Below are 19,468 nucleotides of genomic sequence, written 5' to 3' on the forward strand. Positions count from 1 at the left end.
CTGGAGTAGCAATCCTCATATCGGACAAAACAGACCTTAAAGTAAAGAAGATTACAAGAGATAAAGATGGACTCTACTAATGATCAACAGATCAATCCAAGAGGAAGACACAACAATTGTAAATATCTACACACCCAACATAGCACCTCAATACGTAAGACAAACACTAACAGGCATAAAAAGAGAAACGGACAGTAACACAATCATAGTAGGAGACTTTAACACCCCACTTACACCAATGGACAGATCATCAAAACAGAAAATTAATAAGGAAACACAAGTCTTAAATGATACATTAGATGAAATGGATCTCACTGATATCTTCAGAACATTCCATCCAAATGCAGAAGAATGTATGTTTTTCTCAAGTGCACATGGAACATTCTCCAGAATGGACCACATCTTGGGTTACAAATCAAACCTCAGTAATTTTAAGAAAACTGAAATCATATCAAGCATCTTCTCCAACTGCAACGCTATGAGACTGGATATCAATTACAAGAAAAAAACCATAAGAAATATAAACACATAGAGATTAAATAATAAATTTCTAAATAACCAATCGGTTATTGGAGAAATCAAAAAGGAAATCAAAATATTTCTAGAAACAAATGACAATGAAAACACAACAACTCAAAACCTATGGGATGCAACAAAAGCAGCTCTAAGAGGGAATTAAATAGCAATACAAACCAACCTCAAGAAACAAGAAAAACATCAAACAAAGTAACTTTACACATAAAACTGGAAAAAAGAACAACAATGACAAAAAAAAAAATTAGAAGGAAAGAAATCATAAAGATTCAAGCAGAAATAAATGAAAAAGAAATGAAAGAAACAATAGTAAAGGTTAATAAAACTAAAAGCTGGTTCTTTGAGATAAAAACTGACAAATCTTTAGCCAGACTCATCAAGAAAAAAAGAAGAATCAAATCAACAAAATCAGAAATGAAAAAGGAGGTTACAACAAACAATGCAGGAATACAAAGGATTCTAAGAGACCATTATGTACAACTATATGGCAATAAAATGGATAACCTGGAAGAAATGAATAGATTCTTAGAAAAGTTCATTTTTCCAAGACTGAACCAGGAAGAAATAGAAATTATGAACAACCCAATTACAAGCACTGAAATTAAAGTTGTGATCAAAAACCTGCCAAAAAACAAAAGCCCAGGATTAGACGGCTTCACATGAGATATTCTATCAAACATTTAGAAATGAGCTAATGCCTATCCTCCTAAAACTCTTTCAAAAAGTTGCAGAAGAAGGAACATAGCCAAACTCATTCTATGAGGCCACGGTCACACTGATCCCAAAACCAGACAAAGACAATACAAAAAAACTACGGGCCAATATCACTGATGAACACAGATGCAAAAATCCTCAACAAAATTTTAGCAAACAGAAATCAACGACACATGAAAAAGCTCATACACCATGATCAAGTTGGGTTTATTCCAGGGATGCAAGGATTCTTCAATATATACTAATCAATCAATGCGATATACCATATTAACAAATTAAAGATAAAAATCATATGACAATCAAAGGAGATACAGAAAAAGCCTTTGATGAAATTCAGCATCCATTTATGATTACAACTCTTCAAAAGTGGGCACAGAATGAACCTACCTCAACATAGTAAAGGCCATATATGATAAGCCTACAGCAAACATTACTGTCAACAGTGAAAAACTGAAAACATTCCCCCTAAGATCAGGAACAAGAAAGGGTTCACCACCTTCACCACTATTATTCAACATAGTTCTGGAAGTCCTAGCTACAGCAATCAGAGAAGAAAAAGAAATAAAAGGAATCTAGATTGGAAAAGAAGTAAAGCTTTCACTGTGCACAGTGATGTGCAGTGAGTATGACATGATACTGTACATAGAAAACCCTAAAGATAGTATTAGAAAATTACTAGAGCTAATCAGTGAATTTAGCAAAGTTGCAGGATACAAAATTCACAGAAATCACTTGCATTTGTATATACTAACAATGAAAAATCAGAAAGAGAAAATAAGGAATCAATCTCATTCACCACTGCAACAAAAAGAATTAATTATCTAGGAATAAACTTATCTAAGGAGACAAAAGAACTGTACACTGAAAATTATAAGACACTGATAAAAGAAATCAAAGATGACATAAACAGATGGAGAGATTATCCATGTTCCTGGGTAGGAAGAATAAATACTGTGAAAATGACTATACTACCAAATGCAATCTACAGATTCAACGTGATCCCTAGCAAATTACCAATGACATTTTTCACAGAACTAGAATAAAAAATTTCACAATTCATATGGAAACACAAAAGACCCTGAATAGCCAAAGCAGTCCTGAGAAAGAAGAATGGAGCTGGAGGAACCAACCTTCCTGACTTCAGATTACACTACAAAGTTACAGTCATCCAGACAGTATGGTACTGGCACAAAAACAGAAATAGAGACCAATGGAACAAGATAGAAAGCCCAGAAATAAACCCATGCACCTATGGGTGCCTTATTTTTGACAAAGGAGACAAGAATGTACAATGGGGCAAAGACAGCCTCTTCAATAAATGGTGCTGGGAAGACTGGACGGCTACATGTAAAAAAATGAAATTAGAACACTTCCTAACACCATACACAAAGATAAACTCAAAATGGATTAAAGACCTAAATGTAAGATCAGAAACTATAAAACTCTTAGAGGAAAACATAGGCAGACCACTCAATGACATAAATCAAAGCAAGATCCTCTATGACCCACCTCCTAGAGTAATGGAAATAAAAACACAAGTAAACAAACAGGACCTGATTAAATTTAAAAGCTTTTGTACAGCAAAGGAAACTATAAGCAAGGTGAAAAGACAACCCTTAGAATGGGAGAAAATAATAGAAAATGAAACAACTGACAAAGGATTAATTTCTAAAATATACAAGCAGCTCATACAACTCAATAGCAGAAAAACAAACACCCAATCAAAAAGTGGGAAAAAGGCTTGAACAGACATTTCTCCAAAGAAGACATACAGATGGCTAACAAACACTTGAAAAGATGCTCAATACCGCTCATTATTAGAGAAATGCAAATCAAAACCACAACGAGGTATCACCTCACCCCAGTCAGAATGGCCATCATCAAAAAGCCTACAAACAATAAATGCTGAAGAGGGTGTGGAGAAAAGGGACAGCTCTTGCACTGTTGGTGGGAATGTAAATTGATACAGCCACTATGGAAGACAGTATGGAGATTCCTTTAAAAACTAGGACTAAAATCACCATATGACCCAGCAATCCCATACACCCTGAGGAACCATGGTTGAAAAAGACACATGTATCCCATTGTTCATCGCAGCACTATTTACAATAGCTAGAACATGGAAGCAACCTAGATGCCCAATGACAGATGAATAGATAAAGAAGTTTTGATACATATACACAATGGAATATTACTCAGCCATAAAAAGGAACACATTTGCGTCCATTCTGATGATGTGGATGAACCCAGAACCTATTATATAGAGTGAAGTGAGTCAGAAAGAGAAAGATAAACATCGTATTCTAACATACATATACAGAATCTAGAAAAATGGTACTGAAGGATTTATTTACAGGGCAGCAATGGAGAAACAGATATAGAGGATAGAGTTACAGACATGGGGAGAGGGGAGGAGAGGATGAGATGTATGGGAAGAGAAATAAGGAAACTTACATTACTATGTGTAAAATAGATAGCCAAAGGGAATTTGCTGTATGGCTCAAGAAACTCAAACAGGGGCTCTGTATCAACCCAGAGGGGTAGGATGAGGAGGGAGACAGGAGGGAGGTTCAAAAGGGAGGGGATATATGTATACTTATGGCTGATTCATGTCAAGGTTTGACAGAAAACAACAAAACTCTGTAAAGCAATTATCCTTCAATAAAAAAATAAATTAATTTTAAAAAATAGGAATAAAAAGAAAAAAGAGACAGATGTCTCCTGGCAGAACAGACTGTACATGGAGTGAGGGCCCTCTAGAATTGCCAGAGGGCTGAAGAAGGGGACTCTGGAGTGGTCAATTAAGGGCAAGTCGGGGCACTGGTCCTCTAGGGGAGCCACTACCTGGGCCTGGAGGGGACTAGGAGGCCACCAGTGGAGCTGCTAAATTAAAACATGCACTGTCAGTGCATCAGAAAAATAAGGAATAGTTGCATCTATGTATGGTGGACATGTGATAAACCAAAAATAACACGTCAGCAGTGGGAGGATCTGGGTGGTGTCTTTATGGATATTCACTCTACAATACTTTCAACTCTTACGTATCCTTGAAAAGGCTCATAATTAACCAAACAAAATAACATACTTGTAGCATCTGTCTATAGCTGCTATTACTCTAACTGGCCCTTTAGATGGCTGCAGGGTGATTGGACACTGGAAGGGTGAGTCTGGCCCCTGCACGGGCACATCTGCTGTGGCCATGAAGCTGCAGCTGTGGGAGATCAACTTTCTTACCTATCATCACCACATCTGCCGTCAGCAATGTCCCAAGTAGCAGGAAGATGGCCCCCACCTTGCCCCTCCTTGCTATCTTTCCTGCAATTCTTGCAAGGGTGCTTTAATTTGAAGAAAATTAGTCTGACTCCTTAATTCAAGGAAATCTGAGAATCACGGTTCTTAGCTTCGTAGTGTCTGCAGTTTAGGGATATACAGAAGGAAATTACATGGAGTGAAGTTAAGTGGGACAGAGAAAGACAGTTGTATGATTTCACTTACATGTATAATGTAAAAAAAAAGTCACAAATGAACTTATATACAAAACAGAAATAGAGTCACAGATGTAGAAAACAAAGGTTTTACCTGAGGGGAAAGGGGAAGGAAGGATACATTGGGAGATTAGCACTGACATATACACACTGCTATATATAAAATGGATAACTGATAAGGACCTGCTGTATAGCACAGAAACGTCTACTTGATACTCTGTAATGACCTATAGGGGAAAAGAATCTGACTATACTTCAATAAAAATTTTAAAATATATATACTTTAAAAAAAAAGATTGTGGCATCTGGTCTTATCACTTCATGGCAAACAGATGGGGAAAATATGGAAACAATGTCAGATTTCGTTTTCGTGGGCTCCAAAACTACTGTGGACAATGACTGCAGCCATGAAATTAAAAAATGCTTGCTCTTTGCAAGAAATGCAACGACAAACCTAGACAGCATATTAAAAAGCAGAAACATCACTTTGCCAACAAAGGTCCATCCAGTCAAAAGCTATGGTTTTTCCAGTAGTCATGCACGGATGTGAGAGTTGGACCATAAAAGAAGGCTGAGCACTGAAGAACTGATGCTTTCAAACCGTGGTGCTGAAGACTCTTGAGAGCCCCCTGGACAGCAAGGTGGTCAAACCAGTCAATCCTAAAGGAAATCAACCCTGAATAGTTATGAGAAGGACTGATGCTCAAGTATACTCCAATACTTTGGCCACCTGATGTGAAGAGCCAACTCATTGGGAAAGACCCTGATGCTGGGAAAGACTGAAAGCAGGAGGAGAAGGAGGTGACAGAGGATGAGATGGTTGGATAGCATCACCAACTCAATGGACATGAGTTTGAGCAAACTCCGGGAGATAGTGAAGGACAGGGAAGCCTGGTGTGCTGCAGTCCATGGCGATGCAAAGAGTCGGACACAACTGAATGAGTGAACAACCACCATTCAACCCACTGCATGTACCCAATCAATACATCAATTTAAAAAATGAGGATACCTAAACCCTTTCCCAGAAAGCTGCTGGTAAATGTAACTGTCAAAATGAGAGAGAAAGCCAAGAGAAAAGAAGACATTTAGTCCCAGAAACAGAGGTTACTGCACAGGAAAGAGACAAAGGGAATTCCCAGGACAGTGATAAAGCAGAGCTGAAAACAGACAGTGCATACCAGGTAAAAAACAACCAGTCTGGATTGTAGCAGGATGACCATGAAGAAAGTAGTACTGAGAAGGGTTTAAGAATTTTTTTTGCAGAGTGTAGGAAGGCTTTGGTGCATAAACTAAGCAAATGAGAAGAGGCGGCCATTAATTCCAGGAAAACAAAAACTATAAGGAAATAAGTTAAAGAAAGAAAATAATATTACCGAGCATTACTTTGCACAGCAAAGAACAATGTTTACATTGAATATTGATTTAGCCAAAATATGAATATATCATACTAGAAAGACCAAGTATTAGATATATGGGGGTGAAGGAATGTTAAGAGTGCCAATTCTTTATCTTCCATTAAATATAATAATATTGAGAGTGAGATAGTATAAATATTATTTAATATACAGAGGTAAATACTAGTAGAAAGATCTATTACTTTGGGGTGAGGGAATGAAACAAGGAGTAGAGGCAGATGTGGAAGGATACTGGCTATTTTATTTTGTAACTGTGTTCCTATTGCTTTGAAAACAAAATTAAACAAAACTACATGATGCAGGAAAAAAGAAAAGGTTCTGAGAAAAGGATTTGTTCAGGGCCATGACACAGTTAAGAAATATGTCACAATGTCTCAAAGTTTCTAATAGCTTGCAGGAGTATGGAAATTCTTGAAACAGGGTTCTTCAAAAAAAATAATAAGTTTCCAAAGGCATAAGTCTGCCTGAGGAGTCAAAAACAATCAAACCACACACACCACCACCAGCACTCCTGAAGTATGCTGACTAACAGATCCACCCTCTGTTACATTATTATAACTCTACCCAGCTTTGCTTAATGTAACACTGCTGGCTCCTTTTCATTTTTGAACTTTATAACTCACAACCATAAGTAACTGGTGTAACCAGGTAAAGGAGTTGAAGATATAATCCAGACTGGGATTATCTGGGAAGATACCTGCCAGTGAATCCAGTCTGTATGTGAATGGACTCTAAAGACTGCACAGTATTAGGAGGATGAGATTAAAAGCCTGTGTTCTGAATACATCCAGAGAGGGACAATGAGCAGCTTCCATAAAAGCTCTTCTGTCAAGCTTGTATGAGGAGAGGAGGAGAGGCTATTAGGGAAACGTGTGGCAGCAAGGGTGCTAGGACAAGGTGAAACAGGAAAGGGAAATCTTACTCTCTACTTAATCAATGTTCTCCTTTATCCAGTTCATTAATGTCTGACTCACTGGCACACCAAATCTATTTCCACTTTGGCCTTCCCTCCTCTTCAGTTGCCTTGAAAGTCCACCTACTTCCACTAGACACAGACTAAACTGCTCTTATGTCCTAAATGAATATTGGCTACTTTGAAATTCTCCCCACAAATACGGACAGCCACTTAATTACAGCTGTTATACTCTGTGTAACTGACAATAACAGTCTAAATGGACCAGTTTAGAATCTCTATGTTGTCATGCTAATCTTATTTACTTATTTTCTTGAGGTCATGTGTCTACCTGAATTGTAAACCTTTAAAAGATACAAGGATAGCACCAGGTACAAATAGGTATTTAATGTTTTCCTATAAATGTATGAAAACAAATATTTTTAAAAGAAAATGTGTCAGGGTAATTAATCACTGGTGTGAGGTAGGTAGCTCTAGAAATAAATTTTTAAAGCCAAGCCATTTTGGTTAACATCTCAAGCAGTTTTTTGACCTTGTCACAGATTACTACCACACCTGTGATCACTGTAGTAGGAAAAGTCGAAGGTCAAGAGCAAAAAAGCAAATGGTAACAAAGAAAATACAATGATGCCACTGAAAAGAACCCTTCATATATTTTCATAACTCATGAAAAAATTAATCCCAAAGCAAAAACAAATGCTTCTATTAAAAGTTATTTTGAAACCAACAAGGAAAAGGGGAAAAAAAAAACCTTTTTTGATGGAAAACATCAGCTCTTTCTCACCCAATGCTGCTTGATCTTTCTCCAATTCTTACAATAAAACACTCTTATCATAAGTGAGGACAGTCTGTTAAGACTTTTTAACTTACAAGTGTAAATGCCCAATCATAGCATTCATGTCTTCATAATTACTTCTGACAAACTTTAAAACGCAGCACTAGTGAGCACACTTACATAAATATGCAAAATGTGAGTCCTTTTGATATTCAGAAGGAATATATATCAAAATATTGACATTTTGATATTCAGATCAAATTCAAACAGCTTAGAAAACTTTTGTCAAAATTAGATAAAATGGCAACTTAATCAAGAAACTTGAAGAATACTTCAACTCTAGAAGAGCATGAAATTCCTAAATGCTCTTCTTGCCAGAGTTTCTTTTGTTTTCCCAAAATACAAACAAAAACTTATGACAGAAACTCTAGTTTCCTGATTGAAGTTCTCTTTGTTGGCAACAGAAAGCAAGCCTTAAAATACAACTATGTACTTTGCTTTAATTTAAAAAGTAAATAAGCCCTTTTGAGAGTAAAGCACATTTCAGAACCTTTCACCTGGTATAGTAAAAAGAAAGCTATTGGGATTCATAGGTCAGAGGGCTGGAGAAGAGGAGTTGCATGCCAAAGATCATGAAAAGCATTTACGTTCTTTATCTCCCAACCAGTCGAGTATCATCAAAGCTGCCTCAGCACAAGGATGAGTTTTCATCATACTTCCTAAAGCTCCAATTCTTCATTTTAGAAATTATGCACCATGTCAATTATCACTGTGGGTTAACAGTCTCAATTGAAGATGTATCCCTCACTTGGCCTTCTATTCTACAAAATGCAGGATTTCAAATAGGAGACCTTCCTATCTCTAAAAAATTTACCTAAATCTACCAGTTCCTGAGTTTTAACAGCAAGGCCCTGGCATATGCAACTGGCAACTTTCATACTGAATAAGTCACCATGAAACATAAGAATACAGAGTTAAAGTAGGCTGTGGGCATGTGGAAATCTTAATAACATCTGAAAAGAAAAAATATTAATTCTATAGTATGCGTTTTTTTTTTAATTTGGCTGCTTCAGGTCTTGGTTGTGGCACACACGTATAGTATGCTGTTCAACCTCCAAACTCTAAGAGCTGACATATATCTGATGTGCTGAATCCTGTGTAAAAGTCTTACCTGTTTGGCTTTCGAGTTCTTCCCAGCAGAATTTTTCTCACTTGCACTTCCGTCCATCCCTCTCAGAACACTGATGAAGTCCTTCTTGGAAACCGAGGATATCAACTTAGCTCGTTTTCTAATAGAGCCTCCAGCTTCTTTAACCTTTTCATCTACATTCTTTTGATGCTTTTGAACAGCATTAAATAACTGCACCACACCCCTATGGAACACAAATGACCAGAATAATTTCACTAAATAACAATTACACTAGAACACAAGCTCTTGAGGACGGGCGCAATCTATTTTCACTGCTCAGAAACGAGGCAATCATCTAATACGTGCTCAAGTGAAAAGCACAGAATAAATCTGAAAAGTGAACATACATTTCAATGAAACTGAATAGAAGTATCTGAATAGAGAATAAACACATGTGAGTTGATTTGTAGTTTTTCTCAGCTTCACTCTTTCTAAATCAACTTCTGAACAGATACTTCTCAAAATCTAATCATATAATGGCTGAAGACTTTAAGTGTCAATGGGATGAGCACAGGCTTTACAGTTAGCTATCTGATTATCTGACGCTAGAAAGATCTCCTGGATCTTGATTTCACCTGTAAATGGCAAAAATAATACTCAAGAAGCTTAGAAAGTATTCAGCTACCTTATCTGCAAGTCTTATGATATAAAACTATTTTTTTAAGTCTATTTGAAGTACTTTATTCTGAAGTTAAACTCATTGAAATTCTGAAGATTAAGACTTGTAGTGTCCATTACAGTAGTCACAGGTTACATGTAACGAGTGAACACAGGACATACGGCCAGAACAATGTTGCAGTGTGCTCCAAGTTTAAAATACACACTAGACTTTAAAGACAGTATGAGAAAAAGATTTTAAATTTCATTAATACTTGTTTTTTATTACATGTTGAAATAATTTGAATATATTGAGTTAAACAGAATTTATCATTGACTTTAATTTCACTTCTTTGTTTTTACTTTTTTCAAGGAGGCGCTCAGAAAATTTTAAGTTGCATGTGTGGCTCACACTGGATTTCTAGTCGATTTCTACTGGCCAGCACTGCTTTACACCATCGACACCCCTTCCAGCTCTAAGCTTCTATCATCTATTCATGTTCCTGCTATAACCATCATCAGTGCAGACGATCCGCCACAGGTGCTGAGCATCCCTGCACGTTCCTGCTGGGTTCTGAAGAGCACAACGCCTGCTCTTTACCAGGCCGTTTCTCAGGGTTGTGTCTGCAGTACGCAACCTTGAGAGATGAGGTAATGTCTCCCCCCAGACAAAGAGCAGGCTTGTTACCGTTCCCCATAAAAGCAATGGATCCCCAGATGCAGAGTTCCTCTCCTGTAACACAACCCACTGCACGCACAGGCATCTGTCGAGGGCACCTGCGCCACCCCGGGGGACACGGGGAACCGGTGGGAACGTGAAGCTCTGGCTACGGCTTCAGCTGTGAGTAACAGTCCTTTGTCTCTGACCTACAAGCATCTTGTCTTCTGCCAGAATCCAAGAAACCTTACCAACCTAGCTTATTTGTTTATAAGTTGGGTAAAATTCCATACACTCCACAGCAGGGCTGGGACCAAGGTGCCGAGACGGAGGTGCCCAGGGTATAAAATGTAAGGGGCACTTACTCTCTGGCACCAATCCTGTACTCTTCTCAGCTCTGCGTGGGTATTAATTCATTTAATTCTCAGAGAAATCCTATAGCATAGGTATAACGTTCTCGCTTGTTTCCACAGATAAATAAACTGAGACAGAAGGAAATTAAGTAACTGCCCAGGGACACCCAGCAGCCTGGCCCTGCTCTCACTCCCTCAGCCATCCAGCCTCACTGGCTCACCATCCAACACCCAGATGGATTGCTGTAGGCAGCTAGGAAGTTAAAAGGGATTTCACTGAATGTAACTGTTGTATTCTTTAAATGGTAATCCAACTGCTACCTCCTTCATGGAGCCGTCCTCAACTCCATACACAATCTCCCATTAGATGTTCCCAACACGCAGGACACACCTTTACTCCCAAAGAGACTAGAACCCCCACAGATAAGTGGGCAAGGACCATGCAGTAGCCACCAGATTCTATTCATCTCTGGGCACAGATGGCATCAACTAAATGTTGGTGCCAATATTAAAAAAAAAATGCTGAGTGGAAGGACAGCACGAAGCTGCTATAATGTGTAATTTGTTAGGTCATAAGTATAGTGCAAGATAACAAAAATGATCACCTCGTGCCATAAATTTAGATAAGCATCCTAAGAGAAACACAGGCAGAGGTCTGATTATAATGTTCTCGTGACCATAAAACACAAGATGATCCGAAACAGGTTCATACCACATACACACTTAGCCCATTAGACTCTTGCCTCACGAGACCTCCAAAATCTGTGGCTGAATCCAGTATCAGGTAGGCAGGCTGAGATATAAATCACTTGGCTCTGACCAGGCAGAGCTTAAGAACCAAACCTCGTCAGAAATGGATCACTACAAAGCTTCAGTGCACTTAGTTTTTAAAGGGCAACAACACTGTCTTACCTCGTAGCAATTCTCTGAAGATTTCTCTCCGTTTCTTTGTCTTTGACAACATCTGGCTTTACTCTGCACATCATTTCCCATTCCCGCTTCTTATCAAGCTGTGTTATAAATAGTGTTATGTGAAAGAATATTAGGCATTTTTGAAAGTGCAGCACACTTTGATATGATACTCTGTGAAAGGACAAAGGTAATAAATCATTCGAGCTTTAGTTTGTCATAGGGCCTTTCAGAAACCCACCCTTTCGGGGGTCCAGCTCCGGGAGCCTGCGGTTAGTGCTCAGCGTGTCATGCGAGAGGCACCAAGTAAGCAGCCGGCAGGCTCTCCGACAGCAGGGGCCTGGAGCACTGCCAGCGTGCGGAGCCAGGAGGGCCAGGCTGGGGGTGAGGGAGCCCCGTGCCCAACCTGCCATCGCCAGAAGCCTCAGAGGGCAGCATCAGCAAGACGCCAAACCACCCTCTTCCGTAACCATGAGTTTAAGCACCGCTTCTCTTTTAGAACCTGACTTCCCCAGCGGCCGGAATTATTAAGAACTTGTATCAGCTTTTAAAAGAACAGCATGGTGTCCTACTAGCACTGTAACAGATAGAGACTATTTAAACAGTGAGTGTTCTTCTTTCCTCTTATGGCACATCTGACCACTGTCCTTGCCGTATATGGCTTATCAGTCACAAACTACAGCAAGCTGACTCTCTGCGATAATGCAGACATAGAAACGGATTAGGAAATAAGAATATCCCACAGACAACATCATCTCATTCAAAACTGTTCTCAGGGGACTTCGTGACCTCAGGTCCTTGATTCGATACACTTGCTTCTCCAGGTCCCCTGCTCAGGTCAACATATCACCAAACATCAAATATACTGAATATGATAAACTAATTATCAAGAAGCTGGTAGTAAACATCAAAATCAGGAAGAACCAGTGGGGAAAAGTCTCCTTTTATCTTTTCCTTTTCTTCATTCATCTGATCTCTCACTTTGTATTAATGAAAACATCTGTTCACGGTAAAACCAAATCTTTGCTCTTGCTATACTCTGGAGCCTTTTTAAAGAAACAGATTCTTCCCCAAATCAGGTATTTTAACTATAATGAAATTCATTGTCAGATTATACCCGAAATAAAAAACCTTACTTTTAAGTGTAAAACAGTCAATCCTTAATTATCTCTTGTACGGAGGGGATAACAGGCATGCATGATCCCCAGGTATTTTTTAACTCTGAAATGTATTTCTTTACCTATAATTAGAAACAGGTAGCCAATATTCTGGAAACCAATAATACTTAACGTTAAGAAACAAACACATTTATGCAGACTCTACCCGGAAGTATATACTGAAGAGCATCTGTGGCTGCTGTGTCGTGTTCCCGGGATCAACACACGTGCTCTCATGCGTTATGTGGACAGCATCAGCTCTAGCACTCAAAGCTCTGGTCTAGAGCAGAGTCAGGAATTTCTTTATGTTGGCTTTAAAACATTGTTCTCTTACTGGAACACTGGGATAGGGGTAATTAAGGATTCTGTTTAAAGCCTCCTCTAGTTTTTGCCAGATTAAAAAAAAAAAAAAAGGTTCGAATTTTAAGTTGAAAAGCTATCAGTAAGACTCAGAGACAAAGTTGATCTTAAATAAAGTACAATGAGAATACTGAATTAGTAATAGAGTACGTTCTGTTTTGAAGGGCAGCACTTGAAAAGTTCCATCTTTATACAGCCTCCAACAGAGGGCACCCAGTATTAGGAACAAAGGAAACATTCATCTTGAAACAAGATAAGGGGATGGTGAACTTAAAAGGAAACAAATGCCAACTGAAACTTAAGTTTTCTCTCCTTTTTACATATAAAGTATCTCTTGGAAATGAGCACTTCTATATTGTCAGTATGACCGTAGAAAGTTATTTTTCTTTCATTAAAAAATAATATCTATTTCAGCAGCCAAATAGTTTAGACATATTCTTGTTCTACTGTTCATTTATCTTTGCGATACACAACAGCAAACTTAAAGTCCAACTTCTGGCCTTTCATTAGCAGACAGCACCAGTCTAGCTTCTTCCATCAGTGGTTTAACAAAAGATAGAATGAACTCAAGTTTATCCATCAGTAAAATAGTTTGTTTTCAGAACTGCAACCAACCCTGTCAATGACATCATCACAGGTTTATATCATAAAATAGCCTTTAAGCTAAAAGTAACTAACATGATTCTATTAGTTCAGAGTTAACTTTATTAATAAAGTTAGCATCTGAACAGGTAAGTTGAATAAGATATTCAAACCCAGAAGTCACTGGCACAGGTATAAGTACTTGACTTTTAAAAGGATACATTTCCTTGGAGTTCACATTTTTATTATTTTGCTTAGATGAATAAAAAACATGCTCAAGAGAATGATTCAGACTAGGTTTCTGAACACAACCTTGGTTATCCACTCACAGATAAAACACAAGTTACGCACTGGAATGCTAACTGGACAAACACTGAACGAAGCAATGTGGTGCCAACGAGAACTAGCCTTGACACCCAAGGTACAGAACAACTGGCAGGACACACCTGTTTTCTTTTCTCTAGTCTCTCTTGCTTTAGCTTCTCCTTTTCCTTCTCCAGCTCTTTGTTTCTGACCAGGATGGTGGGTTTGCTTTCAGGAATCTTCTTGCTCAGGATCCTAGCCATGGCATCTGCCCAGCCCGCGTTAGCCCCCGCAGTAGCTTCTGCAGCACTGTCGTTGTCATCCTCGCGGGGCTCAGCTTCATCTTCGTTGTCAGCTTCTACTGCTTCATCACCAGAGGAAAAGTGATCTTTTTCCAATCCACAGCTTCCTAGAGAACCTAAAGTAGAAACAAACTAAACTTTAATACTGGAGGCAGAGTTTGGCAAGGCCATGGTGAGACCTCCCAGGGGCCTTCCTAAGGCTAATGGCTCTCCATCTGTCTCCATTCTCATTTCCGAGTCCCACAGCTGCCCTAATAGTGGAGAATGGCAGGACCCTCCATCCTACCGTCGCCCACCCGCAAAGACCTGGCCCGGCCATGTGGACAGGGGAGGCCGCCACAGCGTCAGCGCCCAGGGCCCAGCGAGTGGAAGTCAGCCCACCAGCCTCAGGGCATCCTGTGGTCAGTGGTGACAGATGCTGCCATGGGGCTGCTGCAGGGTGTGCTCAAACCCACAGGCTTTTAATTGTGTTATTAAACTACTTGAAGAGACTAACAAATATTATTTTAAAAACAAGTAACAACAAAAAACTAATCTGTCAAGAAAATGGAATAGTGTTTCCACGGCACAGAGAAGTCAGAGTAAGTTCTCTGAGGGCTTTGGCCCAGATGTTTAAAATCCTGAATCCTGGTACGGGAAAATCTAAAGACTTGTTTCCTTTTATAGAACCTGCCTATAACATTAATAAACTGGGTGTTGCAACATTTTTGAAAAAATAATCTAATGAAGTGATATGTGCCCAAAATTTGACTGCACTGCTGGATGGCCGCATGAAAATATCAAGTTTTGAGTGAAGGATACAGATTTGTACACTATAGAGTTGTATCATGCAGAACCACTGAGAACCACCCCAAGCATACACATGGAACTATGTCATCTGTAAGATTCAAACGGCTGAGATCAGAGGAGTGGCCAAAACATGATCCAGTTGGTGGCCTCGCTTGAAAACCAACTTGCCGAGAACCCCTGGGTACTTTAAGTTTTGCAGTCTGTCTCAAATTCTGAAACTCATTGTAGTTTAACAACAAGAGCACAAAGTGCCAGCGAAATCTGTGTGCAACTGTATGATCCAGAGCCTTCTGAAGAGCTTCTGCTTTGCTCTTCAAAAACCTGTGGAGCTAACTTAGGAAATACTTCAAAAGTAGTTTTATATTAGCTCATGGCTACAATCAAAGGGAATGGAACTGACTGTACAGTCAGCTCTTCCACTCTGAGTGATCCTCCCTAACCTCTTGACTTGAAGTCATGAATTAAGACAGAACTGCTGAAAAGACTTGACTTAGCTAGTCATCACTACACTTGCTTTTTGGTATTACGTTTGCCGAATATCTTTGTTTTTTTGCTTGCTGAGAACTCATGAAACAAAAGGATGGAAAACTAAGTATTTAATACATTTCAAACAAAAATTTGCAGGATATTAGAAAATGGCAAATAAAAATATACTAAAAAAATCAGTTTATATATATATAAAATGAGTCTCAAGCATAGGAGTAAAAATGAAGTATCTTCAAAAAGTAACAGAACAATACATTTAAACACAGACAGCAAAATAATACTTTACAAAAGCATGATCTTACATAAAGTATGTTAATGGTATCAAAAAAATTAAAGGACATGATAAAGAAGCAAGAATCATTAATAATTCTACTGCCCTAATGTGTTGTGTATTTCTTAATAAAGAAAAAAAAATTTGAAAGAGAACTTAATTTGACACATAATTTGAAGCCTCTACTGTATCCTGTATGCCTGGCAAATTTACGAAATCTGAGAACGTGACAAGGATGTGACATGCAGATTTGGGTGACATAAAAATGCTCACTGCCTGCAATGGAAGAAAAAGTATACAAATTTCGCCAAAAGCTGAAAGCACTACCATTCAATGAAAATCTGCGTGTCTACTATACACCAGATTCCAGAGCCCAGAAGTATCTCCTAGGACCAGTGTTCCCTGGAAAGTACATTGAGAAACAGAGTTTGGAGAACACAGTTAAGTGAAAAACATGTATGTTAATACAGAATATGTTTATTCCTCAGAGTCAGCAGCACTGGACAGGTACTAACAACAAAATAAACAATTCTTTGAAAAGTACTTCTTCTAGGTACGCATTCATCTAAATGTAAGGAGGCACATGGTTTACGTCAATGAAGAATCTCAGAGTGATCAGAAGCAGAGGTCTTTACTAGTTTCTGGTAAAAAATGTCAAACTCCAACACTGACACCTAGTGTTTTGTCCTAAGGAAGTCACACACAAACTGCAGTGAATTTCACATTCACCTACACTGTGAAGGCAGCCAAAGACTCTCTGTCTAAGCCACTTCTCCATTTCTAAACCTGGGCTACTTTTCTTTGGTGTGTTTCTTACCCAGCTTGACTACCACAACGTGCATGCTACGGACACAATGAATCCATGACGTTTTATAACACCATTTCATACAACCTGCACTTACTCCACCAATTCAAAAAAAAAAAATCCAGAAGAATTTGCTGCAGTCATGGCTTTTTATTTTATTATATTTTTAAGAGGCCCTAACTCAGAAGTTTTCAGTCATGCATTCATAGCCAATGGAAATGATGGTATGTTCTAGAAATAAATTTAAATATGTCAATGTTATGAGGTCAGCTAGCATATTACAAAACAAAGTTTTCTTCTGGAATACCAAAGCGAATCACTACACAAGTCAGAAAATAGAACTGGCCCTTAAAAATTTACTGTGGCCAATGAAGATGAGATTTTTTTGAATTTACCACAAACTGATACTCAACAGAAGCGGATGTAACCCAGGGATCTAAGGGCCCCAGATAAGTAAAAAATTCCTTTGAAGTCCTGTGTGTTATTTTAAATATTAACTCTAATTTTGCATTCTATTTCAAAAACCTGGAAATTAAGGAAGGGTAATAAAGAATGCTTACTGGAAGTAATAACCAATGGTTCCAACAGAACCTTCTGTGCTTATGGAAATGTTCTCTTATCAGAGCTGCCCACCAACCACAAGAGCCCAGTGGGTCCTTCACATGAGGCTAGTACAGTGAAGTCACTGAGTTTTTTTTTTAACTTGATGAAGTTTTAATTCCTTCAGCATGACTAGTGGCCACCACACTGCGCAGGGCAAGGTTAGACTTCTGAGGTAACCACATAGGCAGAGGCGTCTCTCCGTCTCTTGCTGCACTTTCCCCAAACTTCCACCAGCCTTTCAAACTTGCCATCTGTCTCTCATCCCAGATATGGTGAGCTGCTGGCAGAAAAGTGAGTTATTTTCCTTAGCTTTTGGAACTGGGATAAAGTTTTTCAAAAAACTCACAGTCCTTCAATATTTACCAAGTACTCGTGAATGAAGATGAAGGAAGGAGAAAATGAAAAATCTAGATTTTCCCCTTGAAGAAGTAAAATATTTAGTAGGATACATAAATCAGTTAACACCAATAGAAAATTTTGGTTTAAAATTTATAAGCATTCTTCTAATAGAAAAATAACGAAGAAAAAGGTTTAGGGGTATCTTTTACAAAGATGATTTCAAGTTATTTCTTAAAGGTAAAGTAAGAGCTGGAATGACAAGAGAAGGAAAAAGCCAAAGAAGTAAGATTCTACAATAAGGCCAACCAAAAGAGGCATGGGCAAGACCACTGAATTGAGAACCGAAACTTTATATAGATTTGAGTCAATGCTCTGTATTAAAGTTAAAATTACTATTGTAATCATCACTACAACACTCCAGGCAGAAGAAACCAGCATGTCCAAAATGCTTGGGGATGTTGAAGAAGGTAAGTGAAGTGAAGTCGCTCAGTCGTGTCCAACTCTTTGCGACCCCATGGACTGTAGCCTACCAAGCTCCTCTGTCCATGGGATTTTCCAGGCAATAGTACTAGAGTGCATTGCCATTTCCGTCTCCAGGGGATCTTCCCAACCCAGGGATTGAACCCGGGTCTCCCACATTGTAGACAGACGCTTTACCGTCTGAGCCACCAGACACATCTATAAAATATAAAGAAGTTCACATAGGCTGAAACTGGAGATGTGGGGATTGAACAATAAGAACGGGGTGTGAAAAGCTGGTTAGTTTATATAAATAAGCCAATCTGATTTATCATCCAAGAAAAAATACATACATCAAGCCCCAGGTTCTGCACTATACGTGTGTACTTCCAGTAAGTGGCCAAACTGCTACTGCTATTTTCACCTCCCACTTACCTCAGATCCCTCCTTTTAAGAAAGTTTCTCTACTGGATTAAGAAGGTTGTTCTTTTAAAATACAATTATCATCTGGGAGCACTAGGGATATTGCTTAACCTTGATCTTCAGTTCAGTTTAGTTCAGTTCAGTCGCTCAGTCGTGTGCGACTCTTTGCGACCCATGAATTGCAGCATGCCAGGCCTCCCTGTCCATCACCAACTCCCGGAGTTCATTCAAACTCACGTCCATCAAGTCGGTGATGCCATCCAGCCATCTCATCCTCTGCTGTCCCCTTCTCCTCCTGCCCCCAATCCCTCCCAGCATCAGGGTCTTTTCCAGTGACTCAACTCTTTGCATGAGGTGGCCAAAGTACTGGAGTTTCAGCTTTAGCATCATTCCTTCCAAAGAAATCCCAGGGTTGATCTCCTTCAGAATGGACTGATTGGATCTCCTTGTAGTCCAAGGGACTCTCAAAAGTCTTCTCCAACACCACAGTTCAAAAGCATCAATTCTTCAGTGCTCGGCTTTCTTCACCGTCCAACTCTCACATCCATACATGACCACAGGAAAAACCATAGCCTTGACTAGACGGACCTTTGTTGGCAAAGAAATGTCTCTACTTTTGAATATGCTACCTAGGTTGGTCACTTTCCTTCCAAGGAGTAAGCGTCTTTTAATTTCATGGCTGCAATCACCATCTGCAGTGATTTTGGAGCCCCAAAAAATAAAGTCTGACATTGTTTCCCCATCTACTTCACACCTTTAGAGTTTACTGTAAATCAAACAGAACTTATAAAAACTTGAGATCAGTTAGCAGTGGTTAAAGAGTAAAGACACAGAATTCAGGCTGCTTGATTCAATCTTAACTCCAGACACAAACCTACGTGACTTTTCTGAAGGTTTTTACCTTCTCAATCTTAGTTTCCTTGTCTGTAAAAATGGCAATAAAACAGTACCTTCTTCATGAGGTTTTATGATAATGAACTCAGTTTCTTAAAAGAGTGTCTAGCCCATAAGAAACGTTTACATGTCAATTACACCCCTCCCCAGCCC

At 38.9% G+C, this 19,468-nt stretch overlaps 1 protein-coding gene across 1 annotated transcript in view; it reads right to left on the minus strand.

The window, feature by feature from the left end:
* Nucleotides 1–19,468, minus strand: part of RRP15 (ribosomal RNA processing 15 homolog (S. cerevisiae)) — a 55,264-nt gene that overhangs the window by 28,336 nt on the left and 7,460 nt on the right. Inside the window, exons 2-4 of the mRNA XM_010853275.1 lie at nt 14,088–14,362; nt 11,546–11,643; nt 9,008–9,209 (exon numbers count right to left, since the gene is read on the minus strand). Of these exons, the coding sequence (XP_010851577.1) occupies nt 9,008–9,209; nt 11,546–11,643; nt 14,088–14,362 (575 nt within the window). The remainder of the gene's footprint in view (nt 1–9,007; nt 9,210–11,545; nt 11,644–14,087; nt 14,363–19,468) is intronic.

Source organism: Bison bison, unplaced genomic scaffold (genome assembly GCF_000754665.1).
Source record: "Bison bison bison isolate TAMUID 2011002044 unplaced genomic scaffold, Bison_UMD1.0 scf7180017864325, whole genome shotgun sequence".
NCBI lineage: Eukaryota > Metazoa > Chordata > Mammalia > Artiodactyla > Bovidae > Bison > Bison bison.